Source organism: Trachemys scripta, chromosome 8 (genome assembly GCF_013100865.1).
Source record: "Trachemys scripta elegans isolate TJP31775 chromosome 8, CAS_Tse_1.0, whole genome shotgun sequence".
Lineage (NCBI taxonomy): Eukaryota > Metazoa > Chordata > Testudines > Emydidae > Trachemys > Trachemys scripta.
The window spans coordinates 32,014,370-32,032,086 of NC_048305.1; the positions used below are offsets into that span (position 1 = coordinate 32,014,370).

The 17,717-nt window shown below is 37.5% G+C and overlaps 1 protein-coding gene across 2 annotated transcripts in view; it reads left to right on the forward strand.

Annotated features, from left to right (window-relative positions):
* The window catches only part of RANBP17 (RAN binding protein 17), a 251,866-nt gene that overhangs the window by 151,435 nt on the left and 82,714 nt on the right, over positions 1-17,717 (forward strand). For both annotated transcript variants that reach the window (XM_034778119.1, XM_034778120.1), the window contains exons 16-18: positions 2,336-2,416; positions 9,544-9,607; positions 9,696-9,804. In XM_034778119.1, coding sequence (XP_034634010.1) covers positions 2,336-2,416; positions 9,544-9,607; positions 9,696-9,804 — 254 coding nt within the window. The remainder of the gene's footprint in view (positions 1-2,335; positions 2,417-9,543; positions 9,608-9,695; positions 9,805-17,717) is intronic.

Consider the following 17,717-nt stretch of genomic DNA (forward strand, 5'->3'; position numbering starts at 1 on the left):
TCATTTTTTGAGAACAATTACAGCCCATTATTTTGGTTTTCGTATACCAAATATGGAAATATTCTGTCATTTCTTTGTTGCCACATTATGTATATTTGCTTTTAAAAATGTGATCTCTGTTAGTCTGTTATGTAAGTTTCTGTAGACTTGAGATTCTGATTGGAATCCTGTTAAATGTAATTTTTTACTTTCTGTCATACATTTGAAGTTTCCTGCTCAGTTGCTTTAATGCTCTTTCACTTAGTATCTTTATCAATTAGTCACTTAAGAGACAGAGAAAAGGACACCAGCACTTGGACTCAAATGCTTGACTTCTTGAATATTATATAGTTATATTTCTGTTCAGATTGTACAGATTTTTCTTGTGAGCTGTTATGGCATAATATGTAGTATATTAAATTACATTTAATATTGTCCATCATTCCTGTTGTGTGGTGTTGATACACCAAAAACAGAAATGGAAATTGTCAGGACTTCACCAATATGTCGCCAACCTTTTATACGCACCATTCGTACTTTTCATCATCCAAATGCAGCAGCATATGGAGCAAAAAGAATAGGCCAAACTGGGAAGAAACATTAGAAGAAAAGGAAAAGTCAAACAAGAATGGGACAGCTTTTCTAAAATGGTCTGTTTTGCTTCTTTTCTCTTTAAATGTTCAAACTTTGGATGCTGAAGTTTAGAATAGATTTCTGCCCCCCCCCCCTTTTTTTTTTTTTTTTTTTTTGAGAATTGCCTTTTATGATTTTGGTATTGATGTTGGATCTGGATAATCCAAATTGATTTTATTGCTTTCTACAATATATATCTGTTAGGATTTTGTATAGCAGAAACATTTTGAGAACTCCCTACAATAGGGATAAACTGTAAATTATAGACTTGCTAGGATAGGCTGTTTCTTTAAGACAATATGAGCCATTATGTTTGTTCATAGTGTTTTTTATTAAATGAGTCAATGCTTATTCGTGCATTTAAGATGAGAAGCTTTGTTTTTTGCAGAGTTAGCGTAGAAATGAGCAAATAATTATGTTTGGAACTTGTCCAAAACTACATGCATGCACAAAAAAACAAACACATACACACATACCCCCATGAGAAAAGACTTCACCTTTACCCTGCATATATGTGTGTGTGTGTGTGTGTGTGTGTGTGTGTGTGTGTGTGTGTGTGTGGCAAAACTATGCTGATTTAAGGCACTTAACTTCTCTACTTCAGGTTCGCCATCCCCAAAATTGAAGTAACACCACCTACTTACACACTTTGCATTGCAAACTATAAGGGTATACAATGGGTACTGATATGTCACTGAATTTGAAACAGATACATTTCAGAAGGGCTCTGATGTTTTCTTTTAATTTCTGCAAATGAATCCAGCATTAGAGTATCTACTGTATATTTTCTTAGACAACACACTCTTTCTCAGCACTTTGTTCTTTCCAAGCAGTTTACAAACATTGAGAGGTAAATTTATGTTTCTTACAAGCCAGAACTGGGGAGCCATCTTAAGTGATAGCATCTGGAGGTACGTGCCTGGGTGTGCTGGGAGAGTGAGGTGCTAAGGGCTTTACTAAGTATCTCTACTAAGCGCATCCACCCAAGGCCAGCCATAATTTGGCCTAAGAGGTATTGGTTAATACTTTGGTATTGTGTTTGTTTTCAGGTACTGAAAGAGAACATCTAAACCCTTTTGTGTTGTATTGTTTTCAAATCCAATATTAGATCTATACCAATATATACTCTCATTAGGGTGTTTTGGATTTTTGTAACAATGCTGCTTAGGAGAGAAGGTTGGACTAAGTTTAAGGTGCTAGCCTTAGGAGGCCCAGGTTCAATTCCCTTTTCCACTACAGATTTCCTCTCTGATCTTTGGCGTGTTGCTTAGTCTTTCTTTGCCTCAGTTTCCTATATGTAAAATGGGGATAATGGCATTTCCCTACCACAATTATGAAGTCCTCAGATACTACATTATTAGGGGCCATATAAATATATAAGATGGATAAGGGGAAGGTCGTGTTACCATGAAAAATGGTGGCAGAGCAACTGATAGGGAAGTGGTAAAAATAGATTATTTAATGCTAAATTGGTTGTAGGTTTATAAAATGTTGAAATTACTGGTTCAAGAATAAAAAGTATTGAATTAACTTATTTTTTGTAATGTTTCCCATCTCGTGAACATAAAAAGAACAGTATCTACCAGAAGGATGTATTTGTACAATAGTACCCTAGCATTTTTTGTGTGTGTGTGTATACTTACCCACACCCTTCTCACAAAGGGGGAAACATTATTTATTATAAACTCTCTCTCCTTTTTTTTTTTTTTTTTAATTATTCTAGTGTTACAAACCTTAAATGTTGGGGAAGATGCGAGCCTGTGATTTCAAGAACTCTTCAGTTTCTAAATGATCTTTCTGTTGGATATCCTTTTTATTGTACATCGCGGGTCCTAGTCAATGAAAATAATTTAGTAAAAATTAATATTTGCAAGCCATTTTCCATTTTATAGTAAATTGTTTTAACACCAGTGAGAATATTAATATTAAAAATATTAGTTTGGTTTGGCCTTTTTATATGCATAGCACATTTTAAGTTATTTTGTGTTTCCCCATTCTGATTCTCAACACAAGATTATCCATATGACTAATTCATTAACATCATTAGTCTCATTTATGACATCCTCCAGAAGACAAGAATGTCATTGACTCTAAAGAGAGCAAGGCTGGACCCATTTTGGCTCTGATTCAACTGAGGTACTTAAACCCATCATACCTGACTTTAAGCGCATGAGTAATCCCAGTAAAATCCATGTGACTACTTACATCCATAAAGTCAGTCATGGGCTTAAATACCTTGTAGAACCAGGGCCTTCATTGTTTGTATTTGCAACACCATGATCTTGAATTTTTGTTATCAGTTCACCTGAGTCCTGGGTTAGATTTTGCTTTGACACAAACTTTTTGAGGCTGCTACTTAAGTAATACATCATAAAAGAGAGTATGATATGTTTACTCTTTGAATTTCCAAAAAGTCAGACAAGAAGATCAATTTTCAAAGAAAATTAGAACGTAGTAATTTTTGATATATCAAGATAATTAAGTGGATACAGGCAATGGAAAACAAAAATTTTCAGAACTGATAGAAATGTTCAGTAAGGGAAGTCCTTCGATATATTTAAAATAAAAACTGCTTTTCTTTCAGTTTCAGGTGAAGAGATTAATGTTATAGACAGTCAGAAAGGAAATGAGGCTAGAAAGTGCAGCCTTGAATCATTTTATTTTCTCCTTAGAATTCTAGTCATCACAGCAGAATATTAATATATTTCCTTGTATTAAATGCTGCTTATTGTTTTGCAGATTGAATAAGTGCATTTCATTTAGCTAAAATTATGCAGTGTATATTTTCTCACACTTACTACAAGTATTATTAATCAGCCAACATGGGAGATGTAAAATATATGTATATCTACTGTTACCACCACCAGATATAATGGGGCGCAGGTGAAATCTAAACATCACTAAGGTATTTAACAAAAACAAAAAGGGGATTCATTATTGCAATGCATGAATAAGAATGTACAAGAGTAAATGGATTCGCTTTCCCTCTACTGTGTCTGGTTGTATTCAATACATTAAGTTAACCAAGAAGTTTAAAATATTCCACCTAATTCAAAATACTTACTTGTTTTGTTGCTCGTTTATGTATATAAGCTGAAATAGTCACCATTATATTACTGTTAACAGCAATGGGCCATGTTTGATATTACATGACTAAGAATTAGAAGGCAGCTCTACGTCCCAACCACCACCACCACCCTAGGAATTGGTGTCAGTCACTTAGCATTTAATGTGCAGGAATGTATTTGAGACCTGCCTCACCATCCCAGCCCTAAAAAATGGGGAACAGTCTGCAGTTACTGACACAACGGATACTTGTTTTAAGGCTGTAAGGTGACCAAGGAATATGTTGATGGTTTAACAATTTTCAGATAGTACTTTGAGTAAAGTAGATGAGTTTGCTGTATGTGATTTGGGTACAATATTACCATGATCTGGGAGCTTAAACAGGGGTATATAATTAAGTGTCCTGAAGAGCAGATTTGTAAGGAGAGTTTTCCTTAAGTAATTTATTAAGTGTTGCTAGGATCCCTGATAAAAGCAGAGCTTTAAAGCTGTGCCATATGAAAGTATCCAGAAGTAGTGATACCTTTCAAAATATACTGATATGTAAATGAGACTTCACAATAAAACACATTTTAAAATCAATAAGAAGGAAGATGAACTAAAACCATAAACATCAAAATATATTTAAGCAAACATTCTAAGAACAGTAGCTTCTCTGGTTTAGCTGGGTGGGGTAGGACAGATAGCTTTAATGCTGGTTCACTTCACTGTGATGTGTTTGTATTAGTTAAGTTTAGAATTGTGTTCCTTGGCAAACCATAAAAGATTTCAAAAGTATTAGACACCCACTTTTGTGCTGGAATTTAATATGCAACTTTTTATTGGAAAATAATCGTCCTTGTCTGGCAAAATCCACCATGCAATATTTCTGTTAGTAGGCATAATGCAATAAAGACAGGGAGGGCTATTTATCACTACAAATTTTGAGGATTTCAGGATTCTTTTTATTATTTTAATATATTTCTTTGGTATTAAATCAGAAAAATGATAAATTACACCTGTCGAGGCTGTTTTTCCTTTTTGCTGGAAAATGATGTACAACCCAATTTCACTGGTCATTTTGGCTTTTAAAGATATGTATTTTTTTTCCTATAAAAAACTTCACCAATAGGGTTTTTTTTTTATAATAATGCTGAAGTACTTTTTATTTCTAAACCTATGAAGTGGTTTATAAGTACTTCCTGGCATTGCAAACTTTGGCCTTTTCACACTGTGTTAGTTTTTTTTTTCTCTCTTTTTTTTTTTTTTTTTTTTTTTTTAAATAATGATTTAAAAGGACTTTGGAAGAAACATTATATTTTTAAGAGACCAGATCCAGTGGCTCCACTTTCAGCATATGATATAGGGTACATCTTGATTGGGTTGAAAGGTTAAAAAGAAATAATTTCAGTTCTTGGCCAGTATTTGTCATTCATGTGCATATAATTTTCTTAGTAGAAAATTAATCTCTACATATCTAGTCAGTCTCTAAATGTTCATAGAAATTTGGTACTTATCTTTTTATTATGCATAAAAGTCATTATTTCTAAAGATTCTCTTAGTTAAAAAGAAAAATCTTAATGCTAATAAGCACTCTACATAACATCAAAAAGGAAAAAAATGACATTTTTAAAACAACAAAAGGCAACAAATGATTTGTACTGGTGTCGTGTTTTACATTATTTTAACAATGATTCCAGGTTTGCATATTCAGAAATATATTAGCCCAATTTGATTTTAAAGCTCAGTTATTTGAATTATAAATCATTATGTCCCTTCTAGCTGATCATTCATGAAATATCTTTGAATTCATTTACATAATGGAATACATTAGTGGTTCCTTTATGTCAGTGCCATCGTAGTGCTCCCTCATGCATGTTTAGTTCTTCCTAATAATTAACTTTATCATCATACATTTTCCATAACAAAATAATTATAATTGTGTTGTTATTTTGTAAAGCAACTGGCTGCAAAATACTCAGTCTGTCAAAAAGTCTGCTTTATCTACATTTATTTTTAAAGATCTCTCTTATGAGCAGGAGAAATTATATAGCTTTGCAATATGAAAACAAATAGCTCTTAACCAAGTACTGTAGGTTAACAAAAATAAATGTGCTAACTATTTCCTTTAAATCAGGTTAGCAGGTTTGCCAAAAGGAGCATTCCCCATCCACAGCCTTTTAAGGAATTGGATTATAACTTTAAAAAATAGTTTGATCAGTTTGAAGTTCAAATTAATCATTCCTACAAAAACCTTACATCATAAGAACATAAAGGTTGCAAATTGAAGCACTCAAGTCAGGAAATAACAATGTGCAATCTCAACTGCCCACTTGTGTGTATGTGTTACAACAGACTTGAAATATATTATCTCTTGCTATTTTTTGTCCACCCGGTCCCTACCTCATTCAGTGCAGGAGATGACCAGTGCTCAATGAATGAGACAGCGGTTCAGTATTTCTTTTTATCCTCAAGGTACAGTGTGTGGTCCCATATTTCATTTACTGCACACCATCCAAATGCCATATTACAGACACCAGCCTCATTCAGAGTACATAGTACAACTGTAGGGGAATGGAGAAATGTTGTGGAAAAAGATCTTGTGGGGGCAAAATTGTATGTGATCATGCAGCTGAAGACTATATCATAATACACATGCACTGAATTGGGGAAAGGGTTAACTTGTCACTTCCTGACTTTTGCGTGCTTCTTTAATTTAGTTTTGCAACTTTAACTTTTGTTTAGTTCCCTTTTTTAAAGGGATTTCCTACATTTTTTAAAAGAAAAACGAAAAAAAAAAATCCCACTATGTGGGATAAACTTGGGGCCAGATTCTCAGCACCAAAGCAGGTGGAGGACTGCCCTAAATGGGCAGCAATGGATTCCCTTAATGGAGGAATCCTCAAGGGATTAGTACCAACACAGGGGATGTTTTTGAGGCAGGGTATATTTGCCAGGCCAAAGCTCAACCCTTAGAGAGCCATCTGCTCCCCCTGCTCTGATGTACACTGAGCATCTGGCCTCTTGTATTTTATTAACATCCTTTAAATATTTTCAGGTCTTTCTAAACCTAATACTTCTGTCTTCATGCTCAGCATTTAAACCTGTGTTTTAGTGCAAGAAAATAGAATACTGGGTAAAGGCCTGAGCATTCTTAATATTAACTATGGATTTTAGTCATGGATGGAAAGAAACACCCATAGTGTTAGGCAATGTAAGTAATAACACACTATTGAGCTATGACATAACTTCACAATTTAGTTGTATGCTGTGGCACCAGGCTGAAGGCTTAAGATCCCATATGCTATGTACTTTCTATCAGGTTGGGATACCCAATGACAAACATGGCAGTTTAAACACAGTTTTGTCTTACATTGAACCAAGATACAACTCTGAAGAAGTCAGAGGCTGTAGTATGATTCCTGAACCTTATTCAGATCCATATGTATTGTAAGACAGAACCATGTTTTAACTTTGAAGACTGAAATGTTGCAGGTGAGTCCCCTGTTATGTTAGAAATTAGCATAGATGGGACTTAAGTTCCCAGAAAACTGAAAGTGCTGTTATTGCAAACACGTTCCTCTGAGTGTGACATTGCACTTAGAAATTTGTAGAATTGGCTTAAAGTGAAAATCAAAAAAAAGTACTACACTAAGCAATTCTGAACTGTGAGGTTGTGGTCTTGTAAGTAAGATTACTTCCTCAATCCTGCATGTTTTCTAAAAGTTTAAATAACTAATAAAACATTGCAGGTATCTGTATTTCATCATATAATGAGGGCTTCTGTTGGAAAAACATGTCATGGAAATATGTTTTTTCTTTGCAGTTTTTAAAGGGTGAAACTGTTTTCTTGGATACACATTTTGAAACCACTTCTGTCAACCATGTGACCTCAAGAAAACAGGATTTGCATTGTTTTGTGAAGATTTTGCATAAATGATTGTGGCTGAGATTTGTAGGCTCCCAACACCCTTAGCTGTCTTTGAAATAAAATTTTCATATACACCTCTACCCCGATATAACGCGACCCGATATAACATGAATTCTGATATAACACGGTAAAGCAGTGCTCCGGGGGGGTGGAGCTGCGCACTCCGGCAGATCAAAGCAAGTTTGATATAACACGGTTTCACCTATAACGCGGTAAGATTTTTTGGCTCCCGAGGACAGCATTATATTGAGGTAGAGATGTATATGCATAAACATGCACAAGCAAATGTAGAGGCTCTTTGTCAGCATTTGGCCCTTTAGGTCAATGATATGAACGAAACTTTTCTTTTTTTAGTAGTTGATAACCTGCAACAGGTTTCATTCTTTAATATTTATTACTTTAGAGTGTAATTAAAGACAGCAAAGTTGGCATAGGTTATGATTTTAAAAAGTCTTTTTTTTCCCTTGGTTTGTAAAACAGTTCTGCATACACAGTTTCACAGTAAATACATCTTAAATGTACTGGATTTTTTCTTGAGAATGATCCATTTTATTGCTCCCATAAATATTCCACTGGCAAAACATGACTTAGTGTTCATTAACAGCATGAATGGGAGAGATTCCTACTAATGGTAGAGTTGTGGGGGTTTTACCTTTTTTTTTCTTTTTTTTTTTTTTTAAAGATACTGTCAGTTTTCACTTGTCTGTTTGCTGAAGAATCATAATAGGATATATACCTAAGATATGCCAGATGTCTTATTTGACTTACTGTCTTTTCTGGCTAACCAAACCAAGGGCTGGCTTGATTCTGCAGTGTGTTGAGAAGCATTTGAGTGCCATTTACTTCAGCAGAGACTGAGATGCCTCAGCATTTCTAAGATCAGATTCTTAGCTTAGTTAGCATCTTCTTTGCTGGTTGACAACTGATTTTAAGAAAACTAGCGAAATGTTGTAATTCCTGGGTTTTTTTTTTTAAATGTTGCATATAATTATAGGTTATTGTCTTTGGGGGGGAGGAGCAATAAAAGTATTCAAAATCCAGAAGCATTGAAGGATAGTTTTATATCCTGTAACTTTCTCTTTCTGTCTGTGAACCAAATGCTTCTCTGAAGATGCCATCCTGCAGGAGTCTCACCTTTCAGAGTTCAGAGGTTACCTTTTTGTGTGTGACAAGTCAGGAGAGTTCTCTTGCATCTTATTTTTTGTCTTTTTTTTCCCCTAAGGCAAGATTATCTGAAGTTGCACATCTTCCACACCCACATACCCTGGGAACTTCATCTCCCTTGCAATCAAAAGGAGAGTCTTTATACTCAGTAAGGCTGGTGTCTAATGACCAGTAGCGGGTCTACCTTGCCCAGTACACTCCTTCCACTACCCTTAAAGGTAAAACAAAACAAAACAAAAACCCTGAAGAGCTAGGGAGTTCCTTCAATGTCACACTTAGGAGTGAAGAAGAATTAAAGAAAGGAGAAGTAAAAGTAAGGGAATTCCTTTCTGCCCATTGTGGTCCTATTTAAGGCCCCTAGCTAGCCAATTTGATTGCCCATTGGCAACCTCTCTCAGTGAGGGCAAATCCTATTGACCAGCTGCCACTACAAAACAGCAGTATTTCCTCCACCATCCTGGCCACATGGTACTATCTGGAAAACCAGCACCATTTATTGTCGAAAACTTTTAGTTTAATTCTAAATATTGTTTAATTCATTGGCTCTTTTGCAACTAAAATATGTGACATGAAAAGTAATTGCTTTGGTTAACAATAGATAATCATTGTTAATGTTTGTAATACTTTTTCTAAGCTATATATTTTTTCAGAAACACCATATTTTTAAGAGATGTGTATTTTAATACTTTTAGTTAGCAATTGTATCATTCATAATTATGCAAGTTAAGTTTACAGCAATATTCAAATCTCAGCATAATACTTTAAGGGAGACTTTCCTTAACGTCTTTTACTTATATTCTCTTAAAAAAACTTGTGAAAATAGATGCCGTGAAGTTCATGCTTCAGAATCACACAGTAAGTTTTCTTATTATGTTCAAATATTTTAGACTCCTTCATAAATTTGTAAGCTATTTTAACTTGTGATGTCCTTATGTTTTGCCAGAGTAAACACTTTCCTTTTTTGGGAGTGAATGATAATTACAGTCTCAGTGACCTTAGATGCCGAACAACTTTCTACACTGCTCTCACTCGCCTGCTCATGGTAGATCTAGGTAAGAGTCAAGCTAAAGTGTTTCTCAGGTCTCTTTGATATTTGTAATCTTATTAATTTTAGAAACAGAGCTTAAGTCTGCTTAATGAGAGGTTACTGACACTATTAAAAATAGATTATGAGTTCAGTACATCTGTTCTAGATGGTGTTTAAAATAATTCATAATAGCTTTTGAGGTTTGTGGCCATTGAAGTACAATAGTCTTTTTTTTATTTGCTAGATTTGGTTATAGTAATATGAGTTCTGAAAGCGAGACCAGTAGTTTATTGCACATAAGACTTTTTGGAGCCATTAGTGTAATTTGGCTACTTACAATGCAAGGGCCTGATCTTGTGACATTCTAAAAAGTTTCACCTTCGACTGACTTCAGTGACTACTCCAAAGGCACCGTTTTCAGTGTTATTCTAGCAGATGGTTGTACTACTTCATATAAATTCTCAGCCTGTAAGGAATCTCAGCTCTGAGAGTTTGAATCAGAGTATTGAGCAGACACATAATGTATTTGTTTAATTTTACACACCTGAGTAGTCCCGTTTGAAGTCAATAAAATTATTCATGTGCATAAATTTAAGCATGTACGTTAAGTGTGTGTAGGATCGGGACATTAGTGGTTAGCCTGGTTTACACCAATATATTGACAATAAACTGATTTTATCCCATCCCTTAGCACCATATGATATTAATTTAGGACTCATCAGGCAGGTAAGACTCCCTTTCAACCTATTTGTGAGCAGGATTTTAGCCTTTAGTTTAGTAACAATGATGGGTGGTTACATACTAGCACAGATGATAAATTTACTAAAAGAAGCATAGGATTAATGATCTGGAGGATGGCGTGAACTGCACCCTCAGCAAGTTTGCAGATGACACTAAACTGGGAGGAGTGGTAGATACGTTGGAGGGTAGGGATAGGATACAGAAGGACCTAGACAAATTAGAGGATTGGGCCAAAAGAAACCTGATGAGGTTCAACAAGGACAAGTGCAGAGTCCTGCACTTAGGACGGAAGAATCCCATGCACTGGCACAGTTAGGGACCGAATGGCTAGGCAGCAGTTCTACAGAAAAGGACCTGGGGTTACAGTGGACGAGAAGCTGGATATGAGTCAATAGTGTGCCCTTGTTTCCAAGAAGGCTAACGGCATTTTGGGCTGTATAACTAGGGGCATTGCCAGCAGATCAAGGGATGTGATCATTCCCCTCCATTCGACATTGGTGAGGCCTCATCTGGAGGACTGTGTCCAATTTTGGGCCCCACACTACAAGAAGGATGTGGAAAAATTGGAAAGAGTCCAGCGGAGGGCAACAAAAATGATTAGGGGGCTGGAGCACATGACTTAGGAGGAGAGGCTGAGGGAACTGGGATTTTTTAGTCTTCAGAAGAGAAGACTGAGGGGGGATTTGATAGCTGCTTTGAACTACCTGAAAGGGGGTTCCAAAGAGGATGGATCTAGACTGTTCTCAGTGGTAGCAGACGACAGAACAAGGAGCAATGGTCTCAAGTTGCAGTGGGGGTGGTTTAGGTTGGATATTAGGAAAAACTTTTTTCACTAGGAGGGTGGCGAAGCACTGGAATGGGTTACCTAGGGAGGTGGTGGAATCTCCTTCCTTAGAGTTTTTTAAGGTCAGGCTTGACGAAGCCCTGGCTGGGATGATTTAGTTGGAGATTGGTCCTGCTTTGAGCAGCGGGTTGGACTAAATGACCTCCTGAGGTTCCTTCCAACCCTGATTCTATGATTGGTTTGCAAGAAGCATAAGTTATGAGCCAAATGTTCAACCAGTATAAATTGACATAGGTTCAGTGAAGTCAATGGAGCCACACCAGTTTTCATCAGCTAGCCCATTAGATACAATTATATATATTATTGTTTTTATATATATTATTATTCAAATTATAGTCATAATAATTCTTTCCCTTAAAGATTTCTGTGCAAAAACTACTGTTTGTGAGAATGAGTGTATTGCTAAATTAAAATTAGAGATTGGCAGAAAAGGGAATATCAGCCTTCTGAGAGAAAGTTGGATTAGAAATAGAGTAGGGTTTGAGGTCTATGTTTATCTGATAGTGCCATCATTTTATATGAGCAGTTCTGCAAGGTTTGAGCTGCAACTGGTGGAACTCTCACAGGTGTGCCAAGATTTCCTGTATCTTCAGTGGTAGAAATCGCTTGCAGTCAGCTGTTCTCACAAATTTGCTGTCATTTTTGAATTTGATGAATTTAGTTAATTTTGGAATAGCAATTTGGTTCATGATGCGATGTCAATTGGAGATACGAGTCTACATTCAGTCTGGCTATAGTTCAAGGACTCTCTTGAGTTAGGTGAAGTATTACCTTCTAGTTTTTCTAGATGTCCCTAATTTATTCCTGACTTTTCTGTGGGTGGTGGTTACCCTATTTGTACCCTAAAAATAGTCTTTCCTTCCTGAGGACATTTGGAGCTGTCATTTACCCTCTTTTCTGCCATTTGTTGTTTTAATATTTGGATATGTTAAAAATAGGAATTAGGGAAGTAAATTGATTTTTCAGACTCCCACAGAAAGATTTAGCCAGGCAGCATATTTGCAAAGATGGCTTACCTCAAAAGCTATCTACACTTGCAATTCAACTGTTTTCAGGAGCAGTTCAGCTGCATCCATTGCTGACACCTGTTGTAAGCAGGGGGTAAATTTCCTAGTGGAAACCATGCAGACATGCAGCTTTAGTGATTTTCCCTATAGGAAGAGCAGAGAGTGAGCAGAACCAACCCATCTAGGTGATAAAAGTCACATCTTCGAAGAGTGTTGTGTGAGCAAGATGCCATTCTGGTTGATAACTCTAGGCAAGTGAAACACAAGAGAAATGTGATTGCCCAGAAATTAATGGTTCATTGAGATTGGCTTGATTCCTCTACATTAGTGGCCAGAAGACCTGACAGGAATAGGTGTAGCTGGAGGAAGACCTAAACAAACTTATTGGACTAATATCCTATGGATTCCCATTTGGAGTATATTAGCTTGTCTGTTTCTGACCTTTCAGAGAAACACATCTAGAGAAATGCACAGGGAAAACTCTGCTTTTCAGTTGAGAATACAGATGTGAAACATCAAACGCACATGAGCTATACTTTTCCTGTGTGTGTGTGACAAATACATACCTTTTAAATGACATCATTCTTAACCTTATAGAACTGTAAGGTTTATAAACAAGCAGCAAGTCATCTGTTTTAGTCCAAAGAGAATTGGTCATCATACTAGTCATCCTTTTCAGGCTTTCTAAAATTAAATGAAGAAAGGATTTGTTAAGGAAGTTTTTCATATTATTGACTTTTAAAAATAATTTACATGGAGATAAAATTAAAATGAAGTCTCATGGTAAATTAGTGTTTTTTAAGAAATGGAATGTGCTTTTCTGGATTCAAATATAAAATTCTTTGTAAATTAGCCTTTTATAGAAAGTGTAGAATTAGTTGTATTTAAACCATTCCCTTTAGAGTGGTTAGAAAAACCAAATCAACCATGGGGGAGGGAGCAAGAATTAGCAGTACATTAATTGGCATTTACTTTAAAAGGCACTTGGTTTCTGTTCAGTAATTTGAACCTTGTTTGAATGTAATTACACTTTGAATGCTCTGTGTGCCCCAGGTTGTATTTCTAATGAAAATAGACTTTTTTGACATTTACAATTGCACCATTTTGTCAAACTGGTCCATGGCCCACAATTTTTAAAGTAAACTAAATATTCACTTGTGTAAGGTATAGAGTAAAGAAAATGGTTACTGAAACGCCAACAAAATGCTTTCATAAGTAAAGGTTTCAGAAGATTTTAATCCAGTTTTTCTTTCAATTTTGGATTATCAAAGGCTTTACACGTAAATTATAAAAGGCTCCTCCTAGAGATATTGGGCCTGATTCTCCACTGCCTTGTACTCTGTGTAGTTATTTACACCAGTGCAAAATGAATCCCCGCTCAGTGAATATAAAATACTACCAACTAATATAAACCACAGCCAGATCTACTCAGCGAGATGCCTGCTTGTGAAATGCTGCAGTCTGCCCTTAAAGCATGAAAGATCCACCAAAATGTGCCATTCAAGGATCTTTTTCTTTCAAAGGGCATAATGAGGCCATAAATGAGTCTAAGTGCACACTAGTTTGTGGCTTGAATCATCGCAAAAGAGCAGTTTACAATGGTAATTTGTTCACGGAATGGTTTCTTTCTTTTCCAGTTTTGTAAAAACGCGTCATTTAACTCTCATATTTTATATTACATGAATGTGGATCATACAATAATCATACTGATGGTAGTGCGTGGAGACTTGCTTTTGTGGTTGGATTTTTTTTTTTTAACTGAAGTAAAATATTTGAGGAATTGAATGTTTTATAGCTAATTATTTCTGGGCCGCCTAAAAGAGTCTTACTCCACTACACTTATTTTGAAAACAAAAATAATGATAAAGGTACTTTTTCACTTGGAAGAACCAGTTAGGTTGCAATAAAAAATTACTTAGGTCCCAACCTGTCACACAACCACTGGACAATATGGCACACATCATAGTCACTTACCAAGGGCTTGGACAATAGCCCATTTCAGCCGATGGGATTTCCATTGACTTCAATGGGATTTGGATCGAGCCCCAAGAGCAAAAAAAGTGAGATATAGGATTACAGATGGCATACACAAACTAGCCAATCCTATGTATACACCAAATTCATCCACAAAATGTTGAAGGAAAAATAGGTTAAATGTCTTCTAAAGACATTTTGTAGAGGGAGGTCATATTAATTCCTCCATTAATTTGTCAGTTTTTGTCATAACTATTTTCCTCTCTTTGCATTTTCCAAACATTTTACCTAATTATGGGCCAAATTCTATCCTCAGTTATGTGTTAATGGTTTCCATTGAATTTGGATGTGTGGGTATATCTGAGGGGAAAATGCCTCTAATGATACACATGAAAGGATCCAGTATAGCCAAGTTTTGGTGTCATTCTTATAAACCAAATCTAGGCCTTGATTCTGCAAAGGCAAGCACAGAGCGGACCCCGGTTGAATTCAGAGAGGCTCCATGCACATAGGGTTCCAGCCACACAATTATCTTTTCAGGATCTGAGCCTTAATTTGTTTGTTCTCCGCACCCCACTCCCTCCCAAAAAAATATGAAAAACTATCAGAAAAGTTAAAGTATCTGGGTGATGCATACAATAGCTCTGAAAATATGAAATAGCTTTTAATAAAAATGAAACATAATGGAAGGTTATAGAAATGTTTATAATTTGTGTAACAAAAATTAGTGGGTTCTTATTATACTTTAGCAGTACGTATAACCATGGCAGAACTTTGACAGTTAATATATTTACATAACATTAGTGGGTGATGATAAAAAAAACAAAAGATGTGGGTTTTTTTTAGCAAATTTAACTGTTTGAAACGTGTCTAATTAGAAATGTTGTCTGAAAGCTCATGCATTTTTCTGGTAAGTGTGTAATAATTATAGGCAGAGCAGATAGCACCGAATATTATTAAGGTCTCCCAACAATTGTTTATTATAAGACCCTGTTTTCATTTGCTTGTTTGGCTGAAATTTTCTATGCCAGATGTCTGCCTTAGGCTGAATTTTGGGGGGAATTGGGGGTTGGTTTGGATTAGATTTTTTTTTAGAAAACTTCAGCTAAAGTGGTTCAGCTGTTTCCAAGACTAGTGCTAAGGAAGAATGCATTGTTTTGCCCATGTTAAAAATTCTGGTGACATTTTATTTGAAAGGTTCTGCTGCTTCAGTGTTTTGGAGCAGAACTTGAAATTTAACATGCTGTGGCATTTTGCTATCCCTGTGAAAATCCAGCTAAATGGCCTAATTATAAGCCTTTGAAAAATAACAGTTTATACGTGCTCAGTAGAGACTTCTTAGATTTTTAGAAGCTAAAATCGCTGAGCATTCATTCCTCATTGAGCATGCTTCATTTGCCTCACAGCTCCTAAACATGACAGGACTGTGCACGCGCCATCACCACAGAGTGACTGGGTTGCAGGGTCAAAGCCAGGCTTTCCCAGTAATAGCTACACCCAGCTTCTCTGGGTTGGACAGTGGAACTCAGAGCAGGGATCTTCTCTCTCGTGCTCTCAGTGACACACACACACAGGCACCTAGGCAGCATGGAGGAAGAAGCCATCTGATTCGAAAGCAGAGCGGAGAAAAGCCAGATTGGGGGGGAATGAAAACAGTAGATTGAGACAAGAATTCTGGTGAGACTGGGACTAGCTTTGGAGGAAGAGAAACTGTTACTGGAATTAGGACCCAGTTGGTGCAGAGAATGTGAAGTTGGGACTGGTTGAGCGGAGAGGCTGGGACTTGGAACCAGGGAAAGGTAGGCTGGAACTGGGAGCGGGGATAGAGTGGGGCTGAGACTGGGACTGGGAACCAGTTGCCTGGGGGAGGTGGAAACACTGGGATTGGTTGAGGAACTAGGGAAATGGGGAGACTGGGACTGACTGGACAAGGAGATGAACTAGGAAGTGGGGATGGATACAGGGGAGGCGAGAGGAGACCGCTGCTGAGCTCGGTTACATGGGGAGAACTGGGACTGGCTGGGCAAGAAAATTGGGATTGGGTGTGGGAAAGTGAAGAGACTGGGATTGGGGAGTGGAGGTCAGGGCTTGCACAGGTAGCTCAGAGTGGGACACTAGGACTGACATGGCAAGAAGACTGGGACTAGGTAGGCAAGAATGGAACTGAGTCAAGGGACTAGATTCACAAGGGGGGGTGTAATTGTTGCAGTGCTGAGCGGTGCAGTGCCTGACTTTTAGGTGCCTTGCCACTTGCTGGAATTCACAACTCTGAGTTAGGTACGTAGGAGGAGGAGATGGTGATTGCTGAATAACCGCATGGCTGTGGTGCTGGTGGTCCTCCTTACGCCCAATAGCTTAGTAGTTAGAGCACTCTCACAGGATGTCTGAGACCCAGGTCCAGTCCCTCCCACTGCCTAGTGTGGAACAGTGACTTTAACCCAGATCTCTCACCTCCCAGGTGAGTGCCCTAATTCCTGGACTATAGGGCATTCTGGGGTGGGTCTCTCTCAGAATTTCCCTTTTAAGCTGTTCCACTTTGTATAAATACTTGCATATCCCCTGGATCAGGAACTAAAACATGAGTCTCCCAGGTGAGTGGACTAACAGCTGGGCTGTAGAATCATTTTCACTCTCTCATTGGTCAAATGAATATTTTAAGTATTTATAAGGGGGACCATCACCACACCACCTGCTATGCCAGCTGTGTTTTGTTTGGGGCCTGATCCAGTAGGTGTGCTCTTAATCACCCACTGAGCATGCCTGCTGGATCGGGCCCCACAGGTGTGATAGTGGGGAAATACCTTGTTTGTGAATCCAGCTGGGGCTTAGGCGTTAGCTAGGTGCCAAGTTGCTAGGCTGTGTTGGGACTCAGGGCTGGTCTAGACTAGGGCGGGGGGATCGATCCAAGATACGCGAAGTCGAAGCATGTTGGATCGAATTACCTGGGGTCCATACGGCGCGGGATCGATGGCCGCGGCTCCTCCGTCGACTGCGCTACCGCCGCTCACTCTGGTGGAGTTCCGGAGTTGACGTTGAGCGCGTTTGGGGATCGATATATCGCGTCTTAACGCGATTGCTACCCGCCGATACAGCGGGTAGTGAAGACGTACCCTCAGATAGCTGTTCGCATACCCAGAGACAAAAAATGAGGCACCTTGGGGATTTACCAGTGGAAATGTAGGCGCCTAGGGACTTTAGGCACCAGCAGGCAACACACACACACACTTCGTTAAAAGAATATTATTAAGGTTGCAAAGTCAAACACACTTTTCTGCCAGAATTTAGGTTGTCTGTGCAACTTTAATTTCCCCCTTTCCCCCGTGTATATGCATTATGATACAGTCTTTAATTCCATGATCACATACTGTTTTT